This window comes from Daphnia pulicaria, chromosome 1, assembly GCF_021234035.1.
Source record: "Daphnia pulicaria isolate SC F1-1A chromosome 1, SC_F0-13Bv2, whole genome shotgun sequence".
Taxonomy (NCBI): Eukaryota; Metazoa; Arthropoda; class Branchiopoda; order Diplostraca; family Daphniidae; genus Daphnia; species Daphnia pulicaria.
Genome location: NC_060913.1, coordinates 41,427,701 through 41,444,462, shown reverse-complemented (window position 1 = coordinate 41,444,462; position 16,762 = coordinate 41,427,701). Strand labels below are relative to the sequence as shown.

The window sequence follows — 16,762 nt, the reverse complement described above, 5'->3', positions numbered from 1 at the left end:
GAGCGCGCATCAGAGGGTCCAATACACACCCACACACGCACACGGACAGAGAGAGTGTATAGTGCTGCTCTGAAGTCTTATTTACCTTTTTCCTGTGTGTTCCTTTGGCGCGGTCCTCTATACTGAGACTAGCGAGCTACTCGGTGAGCTCCAAAAGTCACAGAGAACTGCAATCATCTGCAGTGTGTGTGTGTGTGTGTGCGGAATATCGGGGGGAGTAGGCCGGGTCGATACAATACCAACACAATCCCAGCGTGAAATCCCACCCAAAGTATTCGTCGCCGAGTGGTGGGAAGAGAGGGGGGATTTTCTAAAATTGCGCGCAGGCGCGCGCGCTAACGGATTTTCCCTCCCGTCGTTGACGCCATCTAACGAGCATCGAATCAATGAGCGTGTAAGAAAATCCCGCCCGAAAACAGGGGGGAATACCAGATTCATCGATTTTCCAACAGCTCTGCCCCACCATGTACGTTAGTACGTCTACGCTAAGACACGAATCGTGAGAGAAGAGGATGTGGCGTGCAGGAGAAGGATCTTTTTTTTTCTCCCCCCATTACGGGATGCGACACGATCCCGCCGACGTCGGCAGAAATGGGGAAAAAAAATAAAATAAAGGAAGGAAGGATATATAAGATGGGTGGGTGGTCATACCAACCACCCACCCGGAGGTGGGAGGGAAGTGGTTTCTTTTTCGGAGGTGAAAGACGTCACGAGACACGAAGAAATATTATACATACGTGTAGTACGTACGTACGTACATCCATCTCTATAAAGAGGGGCGATTAGAGTAGTAGTGGTACGCGCGTTTAGCGGCTCATAGACATGCATTCCACATCTCAATTGTGAGAAAGGAGAGGAGAAGCCAATGGGAGAAGAGAGAATGGGAGACTTTCTCCGCTCCGTGCTGCGCATTGCAATTTCAAATGTACACATAGATCCGACCATGTGGAAAAAAGTTGAAAGGCCAGCGATGAAAAGACATAGAAATCCATCTGATGATGACCCCTGTCAGTCAGTCAGTCAGTCAGTTCTTCTATTTTCTTCTTTCTTTCTTTTCTCTTGTCGACGCATCAAAAGTCGTCCGTTCGCCAGGAAAAGATATTGAGGGAGGAATAGACGAGGGTTTTTCAGTACAAACAAGCGATTTCTTTGCGAGTTCCCAATGTGAAATGAAAGAGGAGGAAAAAGAGAGACAGGCGTATAGACACAAAGAAAAAAGAAAAGAGGATGTGTCGATTGTGCAAAAAGGATCCGAGTAGTAGTATGTGAGTGTCTACTGATACCTAACTAAATATATAAGAAGAAACATCTACACAAAATCAAGTATTAAAACGAAACAAAACAAAATCTACCCGTTAATTCAGTGTGTTTTGGTTTATTTGTTATCGTTGTTTTTCGAATTTCATTCGACGACCGAATATAGAGAAGATGTTGTTCTTGTTATGCGGTTCAAGTCGAGTAGCTCAAAAGATTTCGCGGGCGTGACTACACTAAACAACGACAGTGTAAAAAATAAAAATAGAGAAAAGAAACATGGGGACAAGGAAGGGCGTGTTGCGTGACCGAGAAGAATATACACCGACACTACACTACTATGCTGTATAGGGCTATGTCTACTACTACTACACCACACACACAGACACACACACAGACACAAACATACACACGAAAGAAATCAAGAGAAAAGATACTGGATCAATCAAGAACGTTAAGAAAAAATAGGGAAAAGAAATATTATACTAGAGAGACAAGTCTAGAGATTCTTTCATTATGTGAGAGAGATGCATCGGGTTACACGAGATGTATACCATACTCTACTGATAAATTCAATTGATCGTGACACTACAAGAGGAAAACCCATAAAACGAAAAAAAAAAGAACTAGATTTCGTGAAGAGACAAATTTACAGACACACACAAGTAGACTACAGTGGCGCGTTGTTCATCACAATAGGGAAAATGTCTAACAGAAAGAGACTACTAAACTACATGTACTAGTACTGCATATGTCGGGACTGTGGGGTGGCCAGGGGATCGGTGGAAATAGAAGGCAAACACGCTCTTTCATAGTGGGGAAAGAGGGCCAAAAGAAAAAATACAATAAAAGGAAAAAGGTGAAAAAGAATCAAAATTCCCAAGTGTGTTTGGCCCTGCTGAATGAGGAAGAAACCACCGAAAACTAGGGAGGAAATAAAGAAGAAGAAGAAGCTAAAGTCCATGACTCCCGACGTGAAATATAGAATACTGCAGTGAAGCACACAAGGTTCTTTATCTCTCCAGAGTATATACCGAGGCTTGTGGGAGACGATGGTTTTTTTCGGGGGGGTTAATAGTTTTTAAGGATAGAGAAGAGGGAATATTCTTATTAAAAAAAAATCTTTTTGCCGAAAACCATTTTGATGATGATGGCGAAGTGATTTTTTTCCTCCCTCGGGGTAGAGAAAGATTTGGAGAAAAACAAATATTTCTTTGGGGGGGGGGGGATAATAGAAATTTTTCATTATCAAATGACGTGTTGTTTTTCTTTTGCTCGCAGACACGATTAATTATTCGTTCCTTTGCAAGTGTTTGTTTTCCATTTCACATTTCTACTTCCAACGTTAGATCAGCAAGCCTAGTAGAAAAATTCAGTGTTCCAATCCAATTGGACAAATAAAAAAAAGCTGGTAATCAAATCAGACATTTGAATGAAATGGAAAAAACAATCAGCTGCAAAGGGGCGTGGGCGTATCCATCAATTGATTTCTAAAAGAAAATTCAAAAAACGAAAAGAAGTTGTTATTTTTTGTTTGTTTGTTTATACTCGGCCAACGTTTTCAATCGTTTCCAACAATTTTTCCATTGACTTGGTAAGACAGCGATTATTGCTATCGATATGACAAAATGAAATCAAAAACTTTCGGGGGGTGTGTGTTGCTGCTTTTTATCTTCTCACGCCAGAAAAAAAAATAAAAAATAAAATTAGTTTTCTTTCTTAGGTAAGACCCACCCACAAAAAACACATGAATAACTTAAATTATCAATAATAATTAAAAGAAAAATCAGGAATGGATTTATCTCTGTAGTAGTCTTCTTTCTTCATCATGTCGTCGTGCGAAGAGTAGAGGGGGAGGGGAGGGACTGGTTTTTGTTATTTTGGCACGTTCCGGAGACCCGAAATTTTCAGAAGAGCATTTAACTGTTGTGTGATGTGAAGAAATGATGGGTCGGAGGAGGTGGTGGTGGCGGCAGGAGCTCTTCTCTTCGTGAATTCAAAAGATTGAATAATAAATCAGCACACGCACACACACACACACACACACGGCAAAATAAACTGAAATGACAATCGAGAAGATAAAGGATTTTTCCAGTCCTTTTCATTATGTTTTTTTTCTTTTTGTTCCTGCATAGAGAATCATCTTGAAAATGAGGTGGAGTCGTGGGTGGGCGAGGGCGTGATCAAGTGGGCAAACACAAAATTCATGGCGAAGATGGCAACAAAAAAGAAAGGAGGTAGTCGAGGCACACACTCACACACAAAAAATGAATTGACGTAAACCCAAAAAAGAAATGAAGAGCTGCTTGAAAGGGCCAGAGATGAACATACGTATATAACACACGACTAAATCAATTGTTTTTGTTTGGGAGGGGGAATCAGGGGACAACGATCCTAAATTTCAAAAAAAGGATCAATTACTCGATTTTTCAGGAGCAGGCAAGAACTGAATTGTCCAATTGGCAAGAATTAGAGAAAGGTGGGACTCGGGGGGTGTGACGATCAAGAAACCAAAAAAAAATTTTAATAATGGGAGGCTGAGATCCAACATGTGTAACAAAAAGAGGAGCGACGGATCATTTCATTTCAAACACAATTTTTTCAAGAATTAAATTTTCTTCAATTTCAAATTTCAAATCGGTCGCGCGGTACGTTACTCCTCTTTTTCTTGAGGGTCGAGAAAACAAAAAATTTTCCAAAGAAGAGAAACATACAAACAAACAAAACACGGACAAAAACATCTGGCTCGCTCTGCATAGACGATAGAAGTTAAAAACGCATATTGCTCGTTGAATGATTTCTGATTATTTCATTATTAGTATTACTCTCCTTCTTTCTTTTCTGGCTCAATTTACGATTCGGCTCCAATATGACACGTGATATTAAGTAATAAGTGAAAGGACAAAGAGTTTTCTTAAGATATATAGAGGGGGGAGGGGGGAGAGAGGAGGGTATCATAATAAACACCGACACGCAAACAATTTTGAGGAGCTCAAGTGATATTTTCTTTTTCAACTTATTACTTCACTCGTCTCTCCTCGTTTTCCCTCCACAATTGAACAAGTTACAACAAACAATGTCGTTGTAGGTTTTTTTTTTATGTGGGTGTGGTGCTGGAAGCTCGTTGGTTTCGACAAGAAAATGAGAAAAATGAAAAAAATTTGATTAAGGTAAGAAAGAGGAAAAGAACAAGAAAGGGAGAGAGAAAAAAGGTCGTCGATTTCCACACAATTTTTTTCTTTTTTTTTTAACTTCTTGCGCCGTCAAGTGAAGGGGGGCACAGCTAGACGTACATTCCCATTCCGTAGATTTGGCTCCAGTCGACTCCCTGAAAACTGGACATGTCCACGTTGGCCAGGCTGTATCCTTGGTAGGCGGCCGCCTGTTGTGCGGCTGGAGAAGCGGTCGACATGGCGTGGTGGTGATGGTGGTGACCGGAAGAAGCGGCAGCGGCGGCGGCGGCGGCTGCTGCTGCGGCTGCAGCCTGGGCGTTACCCTGGGCAGCGCCGGGTAGTGAATAAGGACTGTAGCGGTAGCTGGCTAATGCCGGATAGCTGGCCAAGAGTTTCCCGTAGCCAGCGGCAGCAGCGGCCGACTGAGCCTGAGCGGCCTGCTGTTGATGGGCCGCAACGGCAGCCTGGACTTGAGCCGCTTGAGCGGCCAAAAACTGCTGGGCGGCTCCCTGTCCGGCAGCCGATTGTTGAACGTGAGCCACTCCCGGAGCCAATCCAGCCACGCCGAGACCATTGAGAAGCACGCTACGTTTGGCAGCCAGGAGGGCCGTTGTGGTCGAGGCCAGAATGGCCTCCTTGGGCTGGGCTTTCTTGCATTCCACCTTCTTGTTCTTGATGGTGTGGTAGTGAATCTCGCAGATGCGATCAACGACGTCCTCGCTCTCGAATGTGACGAATCCGAATCCGCGGTGACGTTTCGTCTGCTGGTCCATCAGCATGACGGCCTCCTCGACGCGTCCAAATTGATTGAAATAGGCCTTGACTTCGTCGGCCGACGTGTCCTGACTGACGCCACCGACGAAGACCTTCTTCGTCTTGGATGAAGGCGTCGCTTTGCCTTTGTTCTTGGGCGTCGCGTGTTTCGGGTCGATCTTCTTGCCGTCGAGCGTGTGCGCAGGGACGGCCAGCACGCGATCCACGCTGCTCGCTTCGGCGAAGGTGATGAAGCCAAAGCCTCGGCTTCTCTGTGATCGATCGATTCATCCACATAGAAAAACCCGCAAAAGAACGAAAGAAAAAGAAATTTCAGTATAAATATGGGCCGCCCTCTCAATTGTCGTTTGATTCCGCCGTCCACGTCAAGTTGCTTGTCCCGCTCGCCCCCACTTAGCAGCCCCGATAACCCCTGTGCCCATCCATCCACCCTCTCTCGAGTCCCATTTAGGAATGTTCTTTAACTTGTGAGAGACAAGAGAGGAGTTGCCAACCTGAGTGAGAGGATCCTTGAGGACCTGAACGTCGATAATGGTGCCGTACTGGCCAAAGTACTCGCGCAGCTTGTCGGCCGACGTTTGCCAGCTGAGACCGCCCACAAAGAGCTTGTTGTGCGGCAGGTCGGTCGGAGTCGAGCGACCGGAAGAGCTGCTCTGATCCAAGGCCAGTCCGCTCATTCCGACATCCGTTTTCATTCCGCGGCCGGCAGAACCGTTGCTATTGCTATCCATCCCCGTTCTGCATCGACAAGTGTGGCAAGTCGCACCCACACGTCGTCGTCATCATCACATTTTTGGCACCAATCAAATCGACGAGGGAGAGAGAGAGAGAGAGTAGGTAAAAACACGGACGGGATGAAAGAGAGAGAGAGAGAAAAAACAAAAAGGTTAGAAAAATAAAAAAAAAAAGATCGTTAGTCGTTAATCATCCAAACTACAAGGCAAAAATATTCCAATTCATACTGCGCTAGATAGAGAGTGATGGAAAGAAGAGGCTATCAAAAGTATAGACAGATTTTCAACTGTGCGGCCACAACTTTTTGTGTCTATATGGATTCCGGCTTCCGGCTTACTAACACATTTCGGCATCAGCTTTCAGTGCAGGTGGGGGGGAAACAGAGAGGGGGGGTGGTGACTCGTTAAAATTTTCCTTTTGAAAGGTTTCAATTTTTGTTTTTTGTTTTTTACTGGTGGAGGGTGGGGGGAAATGGTAAAACCGGAAGCCGGAAGTAGTCATATGCCGATCTAATGATATAAAGAGATAAGAGAAAGACAACTCGCAACTTCTAGATCGAGACTACGTCATCATCATTAATTGATCTGGATCCAGCAAATAGATAGTGTGATACGAGTAAGCTAGATATGTAAATATGTAGATAATCAACAACAAATTCCAACGGTTAAAACAGGGTGGTAATCAATAAGAGAGCCCCCTAATTCAATTATTATGCAAAGTGCAAGTCACTCGGATTTTGTTGTAAATAAATAACAAATTAAATTCAAAAAAAAAAAAAAGGAAAAAGGCAGGTGTCACACATTATTTTGCCCCGCCCCCAGCATATTTCTGTTCTAAAATTCAGCCGAAAAATAAAGAATTAAAAAAGAGATATACACAAGTCGCCGTCCATAGCTTTTTTTGTTTGATATACACGACAGGGGGATGGAGATAGATAGATAGAGCAGGGCTGCTAATTAATCATCATCCAACGTGTTATATAAGATACACACCATGCGGCACTGTCCCAAGGTAATATAGATATACTGTGTCTACTAAATATATATGAGTAAATATAAATAGCTGATGGTAGCTAAGTATCAAGAGTAGCTAATAATTTCGGGGTTTTTTTTCCGACCTTTTTTGTCTGTTTTACTCCGATTATAAGAAAATATTATGCGCACTAATTTGTAAGGAAAATAAAAAAAAAGTTCTTGCTTCCGACATTTAGAGAGGCCACAACCGGTATTAAAAGGGGGCAGGAGGAGGGGAAAGAAAGACCTTTATTTAGCGTCCAAAAACATGATTTACTTTGATTAGTCTTGTCTTTTGTCGTTTCTAATAAAGACCACATTCCCAGACAAACAGCACACACAGCACAGCACACACAACTCAAACGAAATCAAAGGGATTGGGATGGTGTGGGTGGATCAGGTGGGAAAGGATTTTTTAAAAAAGAACTACTACTCAATTAATATAATATCGGGTATCACACACCAGCCATTTTTTGATTATTTCTTTGTCTAAAATAAAACGAAATAAAAAATAGGGGTGGACGAGGAATAGGGAATGTAAAAACAAAAGACCCCAAAAATATGCTGCCATGTCAATGAAAAATAAATAGGAACGCTTCTACACGCGTGTTTACAACTGTTACAGAAAAAAATCGCTAAAATCTGCTTGTTTTTTGTTTGTTCTAATGAGAGTTGAGAGAGTGAGAAGGAGAGAGAGAGAGATGTGAAATAACCTGAATATGTGTTTGTGTTTTTTTCCTTATCAAAAACATTTTATCGATCGGGGATAGGCGGTCCCGCTATTGGGCATCATGGGCATCGCCTTAACCGGTGTGTCGAGCTTCTGCATCTACGCGTTGTTCACCAAAAATGACGTCATGTAAGTAATTTATTGACCATTTTTTCATTTTTTGTTAAGATGAAATTACTTAAAAAAGAAACAATAAGCAACAGAAAAAAGAAACAAAAAAGAAGACACTCAAGATTTCCTTTTTGTCTCTTGTCATTATAATCTTTCCTTAACACCGTAATAATAATACTTAAAGATTAAGCTTAAGAGCAATAGAGAGAGAGAGAGTAGCAGCACATGACGGCCGACCGAAAAAAAAAGTTGGTTGGCAGTCTTATGCGCGTCGTCAATTATTTCGGAATGTAACAAGAGATCAAAAGTTGAGGAAGAAAAGGGAAAAAGGATAACGATAAAAAGAAGCAAATGGGCAGAAGAGGAAAATGGACTTGACATGGCACTGTACCGTTAGGTCGAGCCTTTTCTCCTCTTCGAGACAAGTTAACACAGCACACAAACAAACAACAAAATGCAGGTTAATGACAAGTAAAGAGAAAGCACGTCAATTTCCGATGGTGGACCACTGGCGACTAACTGGAAAAGGCCGGAACGGCCCACCTGGGGGACTCTCGAAATGATACACAAAAAAGGGGATTCAGGATAGAAAAGAGAGAGAGAGGGGGGGGGGGGGAACCTGTGCTTGCCTTACAAGGGATTCCCTTCCTACCTTTAGTGCAATTGATTTAAGAATGTATCACTTGGGAATGCTGACGATGGACGGGGCCGAACGGACGGACGGAAGCTCGTTAGAGTCGAGTCTAAGGTTTCCCGTGTCCGGCAGCCGAGTTTGAAATGATCCGGTTAACACGGGATCAAAAATGAAAAAAAAAAGAAATATATTTCTCCTACCCTAGTCGACGAAGAAGCCTCACATGTGAAGGGGGGGGGGGAGCTCAAGAGAAGAACCTCTTTAAATAAGCTATTTTTAATATTTTCTATTAACATAATGAAGCAGATGGGAACGAGTGCAGCGGTACACAGATGGCCCCCAAAGATTTTTTGTGGTGGGGGAGAATTGAGTTTTTCTGGATCTCGTCAAAAATTGAACTTTCAATCTTTTAATGGAAGCCAATTTATTCTTTTTTATTTCAGGCTCGATCATCACAGCAAGATTCCACCGTGGGAGAAGAGCATCGACGAACTCAATCCCAAGGTATTAATAATATAAAACCCTCACTCCCTTCGCCTAATAGAATTACTCAGCTGCATAATTCAGCCAAAAAGATCGGTGGGTTTCGTGAATGTCAAAAAAATGGTTCAGTCCCCGTCCATCCATCTCCTCCCATTTACTTTGATTATCTTTTTTTTATTTTTTTAGTTCTCGGTATTCGCGGTTGTAAAGCCAAGAAAGGGGGAAAGAAACAAGAAGGTTAGGTTGAACGATGATTACAGGAGTTAGAAGGGGGGCCCCGCGTGATTGCCGGACCGTGTCATAAAAAGAAACACCCACCCCAACTGCTACCAGACCACAGGTTAACGATCGTGAGTCGTGATGAAAAGCGTGAGTCCTAGGCGTAATTTTCGAAAAAGAGGAAAAGAGGAATTTTTGTCTATTCTTTTTTCTATTGTTCCGTCGGCGACAGTAACTATAAGACGACACAACAGACAAATGAGACCAAATCGAATTGAGCATTTAGATAACAAAAAAGGGAGCGACGACGACGACGACGCAGCCGCCGCCGCCCTGTATAAGGCAAAACAATAGTCTAGCTCGTAGTTGTACACACACACATCGACCTTGATCCAGTGTAGACACACACAATTCTCCCCCCCCCCCTTCCAGTTTCGCATTGATTATTCCAATCACGAAGAAAGGCATTAAGACATTGAAAATAACAAAAGCTTTATAATCAAAACAGCATTAGCAATTCTTCAGCGAAACTACGCAACTAGAGTAGTTCAATTTAAAAGTAAAAATAATAATAAGCCCCTGGAAAACTAACTTTGAGGGACACAAAAGCCAAAGAATCCTTATCGATTTCGAGGGTCATCTGAAATTCTTCCAAGGGCAGAAGACCAGTTTCGTATTTTAAATTATGTCGTGCAAAAGTTGGCCAGCATCATTCCATTGGGCAAGGACGACATATACCTGAGGGTCCCACCATTTTTATTTCTTTTAAAAAAACAACAAAAAATAGACTAGTCGAAAAAAGGAAAAAGAAAGAAGAGCCCAGGGAGAGTTATAGAGAGACGAGACTGGAATTATTTATCAGATAACCTCCCTTTAAACAGATGCTCGTCTATGTGTGTATGTTCACGTTCAAAAGCGTCAAAATGTGCTGGAACATAAAGAAGACTGGAGAAAAAAAAAAGAGGGGGGAATCAAGATAAAGAAGGGAAACCGTCAAGAGACATCCGAGCCCAGGGTCCAGTGTTAAATTACTGTACAGGGGAGAGCTCACACACACACCAAAGGCTTCTCTCTTTTATTTTGTTTCTCCCTTCTTTCCATGTCACCCAGAAGGAAAATTTCTATTGTGGCTATCCTGGCATGAAAGAAGAAAAGATCCCCTTCCTCTTGGCCCTGGACAGTATGTAGTAGCACTATAGTAGTAATCGTGGTAGTTAGAAAAGTAGCCGGATACGGATGAAGGGACCGAGACCTCTAGCGGATTTGTTTTCACTCCTCCGACAACCGTAGTGTGCCTCACGCGCAAAAAAAAGTTGGTTATAATAGAAAAAAGGGAGGAGGTACAGCGATGAGCAGAAGAAGAGGAATAATAAGTTTTTGTCTTCTTCTTCTCCTTCAGTTGTTGTTGTGCTCATTTTCGACGGATTTTCCAGCAGACGGAAAAGACTTTTTTCTCTTCCCGTATTTTTTAACGAATTTTCTTTTTTTAAGGGGGCAGAAAGAAGAGGGGGAGTGAGTTCACGCTCGGCCAGAGAGATAAAGAGCGACAAAAGAGAGAAGAGCATGCCCAGGAGAAGGAGCTTAGATCAGCAAAAGAAAGAGATCTCCCCCCTTCCAACTATTCCTCCATCGCAAGCAAATCATTTCACAGTCCGGTCGTCGCCCCATTTTCAAGCGTCTTATACACTTTTCTGTATAGTTCCTTGGCTGCTCTATTGATAGATTTTTAATTGAATCCCATCGAAGCGTCTCATCCGGAGTAGTGGAACCCGTTCTTCGTGTTCAACTTGGCGTTAAGAGCAAAGGCCAAAAGACGCGATTCGACCGGCTCTTTTTTTGAGTTCCCCATTTTTCTTCTTCTTTTTTTTTCTACCCCACCGGCTGAATCAAGTTCCCTCCTCCCCAATCGATCAAGCGGACAAGATCCTATCGGTGACACACAATGTCAAATCGTCGGCGTCGTTAGCTTGATCGAGTTGCCAGCAGAGCCGACATGTCATCTCAATTTCTCTTCTTTAAATATCTCGCCCAAATTAATAATTCAACTTTATTTTCAATCCACGCAGATGATGAATCTTAGCTCCATTCCGAAAATGAACCCGGAAATCCGTAAACTCAAGGATGAAATCAACAACAGCGAATAATGAAAGAGAGAAAGAAAATTGCTTACAAGAAAATCATTCTATCGTCGTCGTCAACCCGGGAATACTATCACTTGATGTTTAGATTTCATTAGATGACAATGTCTCGTAAATGTAATACATTGGGAAATTCCCGTGTTTGTTATCATTCTGGGAAAGCGAATCGATTGTTACTTGGAATGGCGGCGCTCGCTAATGTTGCGTCGATAACCATAGAAAAAAAGCCAAAAGCTGCGGCAGCGGCGGGAGAAATATAACAAGCAGGACAAAATTTGAAATTGACGACTAGAACCGGAGAAAAAACGACGACAGACGACGTCAGGGGCACATGATAAGTCGACTTGGGTACACACCAAGGCAAGAAGAAGAAGAGGGAAAGAAATCGATAATGGAATAAATCGATCCGGCTCACTCGGTTGTGCACGGTGGTGTGGAGGAAAAAAAGAAGAAGAGCGTCTTTGTGTTGTTTCCCTGAATATAATACGTCAGAGCCCGAGTCATAGATCCGTTAATGAGGGAATCATGAAGTTGCTGCACACGAAAAAAAAAAAAAAAGGAGTTGGGACAGGACAGGAGAGAGGGGGGATCATCGATTAGTGACGAATTAGCATCACCCAGAAGGAGACGACGATTATTAGAGAATGAGATTTCGACTTGACTTCACCCAGTTGGAGATGAAGAAGAAGAAAAATAAAAGACGCGAGGAATTTCGGGTATAGACAGTGCGGAACAGCATCCAGGATCCCTATATAATGGATGGTGATTGGACAAATCTAATCCGGCCTGTTTAGGTTAGCAACGCAAGAGAGGGGACGACTTGAATCGATAATGTCCCTATGAAAGAAACAAAATCCTTTACGTGACCCCAAAAAGGAAAGAGAACGATTCCAGGGGTCAGCCGTCTCTCTGTGTGAGTGTAATCTACCTGAGAAGAAGAAGAAGAAGGAGGAGATGGAAGGTTAAGAAAACTTTCACGGGCCGAGAGAATCCAGGTTAAAAGTGTTTGGTCGGTGTAAAATAAATCTCAGGGCTGTCGGGCCATATTCGGGATTTTTCTTTTTGTTTTTCCTACGACGACTATCCACTGGCTCCTGAAAGAAAACCTGAGGGTTAACCAACAACAAAAGGGGAGGAAAATGCAGGTCACAACCTAAAAGAATCTGAAACGGGTCGTGATCGAAGATAAAAACCAAAACCAAAAAAATATAAAAGAAAAGAAAACAAAATTTTCGGTTTGAAGGAAAAAAGTCGAGAGACAAACACATGGGAGTTTAAAAGGCCACACTGTCTCTCAACTCCCATATCCGGTCAATTGTTTGACCAACTTTGACCGTTTCTAAAAGTAAGTCGAGGAAATTTCCGCATTTCGTGACACCGTGCGTGACTAGACGCCTATGTCAAAGGTCTCGATATCTTTTCATCTCATTTTTGTTTCCCCTTTTAAAAATTGGGAAAAAGAGAATAAATAGAAAAAAAATTTTCTTTTAAAAATAAAAAGGGGCACCTGCTGTATATCTTTTGGGAAGTTTAACAACAACAAAAAAGGCGACTAAATTTCTATTAATAGATTTTTCGGGAGAAGCTGCAAAGTTTAGACACAGGGTGGTGGTGGTGTTGCCGTCCATGGAGTGACGTCACTCTCCAGTTGACATGAATTCAAAAAAAAAAAGGAATATATAGTGCGTGTGTGTATGCACACACGATTGGGTGGGGTTAGAGGGGTTGCAGCTGTCGATGAGAGAGACCCCCCCTCTTTCCTCTAGTTCTCGGTTGTTCTGCATGACAGGACAATGGAAACAAAATCCGCTATGGGGGAGAGAAGAAGCTGGGGTGGCAGAAGAAAAATGTGTGTGTGTGTACCCTCGAAAACAACAAAGATGGTTGCCATAAAAATGAAGACAGACTTCTTTGTAGTGTGGCTGTGAATGCAGTAAAATACTTGGCTAGATTGAAAGAGAAAATATTACATTCCACAATTTGCCTTTCAAGGTAAGAAGAACAAGAAATAAAACAAAAGAGACACATGGACAACACAAACAAGGAGCCATGGTCAACTGTTGTTGTCCGTAAATGGAATAAGACACCCGTAATTTATAATTTAAAACATAACAAAAAAGAGAAAACCTGCAGACCGACTCCTTAACCCAATGGATGTAGAGTATTTGTTTTTTTCTTTTTTTTTTAAAGAATAGTTTTTTAAAAAATATTTATATAAAAGCTAACACGTAAAAAAGAGAGTGAAAGGTTAGATATATATATATAATGTCGGTCATGATCAAGATAAAAAAAGACCCTTGCTTCATTCCATTTCGTTTTTGGGAAGCGATCAAATGTATACCTGACGGTTGTGAACATGTCGGGCGATGGCGAATTCATCTCGTTTCCGGGCATGAGTCCAGCTGCAACGGCGGCTGCAGCAGCAGCAGCGGCAGCAGCAGCAGCAGCCGATCCTGGCATGTGACCGACGGCCAACTGTCCACCGGCTCCAGTGACAACAGGCATACCTGCCGCTAAGGCAGCAGACAAACCACCGAAATGAGCTGGGAAGATATTGGCGTTACCTACACTCAACATTTTGTTGGCTGTGACGATCGTTTCTTCGAAAAGGGGGGAGATATTGTTTAAGTTTGATTCACTTGGGCCGTTGAATACGATCAACAAAGAAAATGATAATTTTCTTTTTTTTACTTCAGAGAAGAAGCATGTTCAAACAGCTACCCCAGTGTGTGCATGAATCACGTGGTGCGAGGGGGGAATAAGTTGGGAGGAGTGGATAGGTGGAGAGGAGGGGGGGACACACACATGCACAGAGGGGTGAAAAAAGGAAAGGGGGGTTGAGAAGAAGTACTGGGCCGGGTGGTTGTTACAATGGCGGCTCGGACAACGGCAGCATGGCCGACAGAAAGAAAAATTTTGGGGTGAAACGGCTTTTCCACGCAAAAGAGTATAGACCAAACACAAAAAGAGAGTGACAATGGCCACCAAGGAAAAAACCAAAATTGTTTTCGCACAACAATTTGTGAGAAATCAAAATAATCTCGAAATGGGGAAGCTTGGCGATATCACACACACACCGACACCACAAGACACACTTCTTCAATCTTTTAAACCAGTTTCTTTCTGTTTCTTCTTCTTTGATATTTGTCGTAGCCGTGGCAACGCTTGCTATGTTGATATCAAGCCGAGTGAGTAGTGAGATGGAATAAGCAAAACTTTTGTGTGGGAAAAAGTCGAAGTAGAAAGAGACTGACTGACTGACTGACTGACAATTTTTCCTGTAATAATAACGGCGACCTCACTGCTCGGAATCCTAGCAACGTCTGACCCAACCGTAGAGGAATGGCGCGCGTTTTTGGTTCTTTTCTGAATAGAAAACCTTGGGGCTGGCGCGCGCAGCAGCACCAGTCACACACATGAAGCCTCAGGGCAGACACAAGGTGGGGAGAGATGGGGGGGTCGTACAGACGTCGACTCCTCCCACACCCACCCCTTTTTTTTCCACCCCTTGGTACCCTCCAGCCATCAACGCCATCTAGTGATGAAAACACGTCCAGGCCATTTTTTCTCCCCACCTAAAAGGGTCAATCACACGCGTGCGTGTCTATATAATAATACTAGAGGCTATCGGCTACTAGACTATGAAAGATGAATATTTTAAAAAAATTTAAAAAATATTTTCCTCTTTTTTTTTAAATGTTCGTTTTACACGTGATGGTTTTTCTAAACTCAGAAGATTGGAGGGGAAAATCTTTGAGGGGTTAGTTTTTGTTTTTAATGGCGCTATATAGTGAAAAGGGTTTAAGGGCGAACCGAAATATTTTTTAAATAAAATTTAAATGTTTCCCCCCAAGTATTTTTCTGTATAGCCGATGGCGACCATTTCCAGTTTCGTTCGTGAGAGAAAAAAAAAGGGAAAAAAAACCTCCCTCGCCCCTTTTTGTATATTCTTTCGTTAATAATATTCGAATCTATAAGAAGGAATAGAAATATACTACATCGATCTGCGGGTGGGGGACTCGATAAAGTTTTTCCTATATAGTCACCACATCATCCAGTTGTATAGTACTTTCAATCCGGCGCAACATTTTTACTCCTTTTTATTATTGCGGCCGTTGGGGTTTTTTTTTTTTTCTGTGTTGCATTGAGTGGTGCCATTGCCTCAAGGGGTCGCGTGCGGGCCCAGACGCCGGAATTCTCTGATGTTGTCCCGCCGACGTCTATACATCCCGCGAAATCAGGGAGGAAAATAAGAAAAAAAAAATCAAAACTTCTGTTCAAAGAAAAATCCATTTTCTACACGTACATAACCTCGCCTCTTCTCGTCTTTTTCGCAGTTATAAATGTGTGTGTGTGTACATGTAGACTTGTGATATCAGTTGATCTCTTTCACAATGCACGCAAGAAGTTTTTTCAGGATTGAAAAATATGGAGGATATAACACCCAACAATCAATCGAAATCAAAACTTTTTGGCCTCTCTCGACGTTCTTATCTTCTGTACAACTATTAGACATTCAAGAAAAGTCTTTAAAGTTATATAACCAACATTTTCTTCCTATATTTCTCAAAAATAAAATCCGGGTCATCCGTCGCTTTCCCCTCCTGGATATTCTAATTTACGCTGGGAATATAATAATATATAACCCCATGGGCCTATATAACATCATCACATATGGAGTTTAGATATTTTAAATGTTTAGAAAATTTTTGAGTTGGTAGGCAAGAGATTCCTGCCCCGAGGAAGAAAAACCTTTTTCGAAAAAAGGTCTTTTATATTTTCTTTTGTAATAAAAGAAAATCGGAGAGAAGGGATGTATATAATGCGCAGATGTAAAGGGCAGATGCGAATGAGAGGGTGACATTCAAAAGTACCGGGCATTTTTATTAGGTTCCCCCACCGCTCTCTCATATCTCCACACGTGAGTGGGTGTGTAACCCCTATATAGAAATGCCAATAGAATAGAGAAATTCTATACAGTGGGAAAAACTAGACGAGATGAGTGGCTTTCTACTATATAGGTTCTCAGCGGCTACTGGTGGACACATAAGCTGCTCGGACAAATATATAATACAGCGGCGTTTTTGTATGAATGTACACACATCTAGACTCAAAAGGGAGGGAGCAAAATTGTGTCAAAGGACATTTTGGCCGTTTCATTTCATTTCGTCTCTAGCTGCGAATATATAAGGCGCAAATAATCATAATAATAATAGTATAAAAAGGGAAATTCTGAACAAATAACCAGCAGCCGTCTAGTTTTCGTGTGGGGTGCAAATAATATAATACACGCGTGTATATAACATTCCGTCGTCTCGATCAATCCGCCAAAGAAAAAGAAATCTTGATATATATGTTATATATAGAGCTATAGCCTAGCTATAGCTGCTCTTATTAAAAGAGCGCTATACCACCAACCAGCATCAGCATCAGCAGCAGCCTTTCTACCGACCGACTTATTGGACATGTTTAGAGCGGTGTGGAGGACGTTATATGGG

The 16,762-nt window shown here is 42.2% G+C and overlaps 2 protein-coding genes and 1 pseudogene across 4 annotated transcripts in view; 1 reads left to right on the top strand and 2 right to left on the bottom strand.

Moving 5' to 3' along the window:
- The window catches only part of LOC124320441, a 313,411-nt pseudogene that overhangs the window by 243,579 nt on the left and 53,070 nt on the right, over window positions 1-16,762 (bottom strand).
- Window positions 1-16,762, top strand: part of LOC124320274 (peroxidase-like) — a 136,888-nt gene that overhangs the window by 80,478 nt on the left and 39,648 nt on the right. The gene's annotated exons all lie outside the window — the stretch shown is intronic.
- Window positions 1,360-14,613, bottom strand: LOC124320356 (RNA-binding protein Musashi homolog 2-like). 3 transcript variants are annotated; one of them, XM_046783208.1, is made up of 3 exons: window positions 13,606-14,613; window positions 5,696-5,939; window positions 1,360-5,452 (listed from the first exon to the last, which is right to left on the bottom strand). In XM_046783208.1, the coding sequence occupies exons 1-3, from the start codon at window positions 13,839-13,841 to the stop codon at window positions 4,538-4,540; spliced, it is 1,395 nt and encodes a 464-aa protein (XP_046639164.1). In that variant the 5' UTR covers window positions 13,842-14,613; the 3' UTR covers window positions 1,360-4,537. The 3 variants fall into 3 exon arrangements, with proteins under 3 accessions (XP_046639164.1, XP_046639166.1, XP_046639165.1); XM_046783210.1 differs by lacking the exon at window positions 13,606-14,613 and adding an exon at window positions 8,182-8,846; XM_046783209.1 differs by lacking the exon at window positions 13,606-14,613 and adding an exon at window positions 7,663-7,831.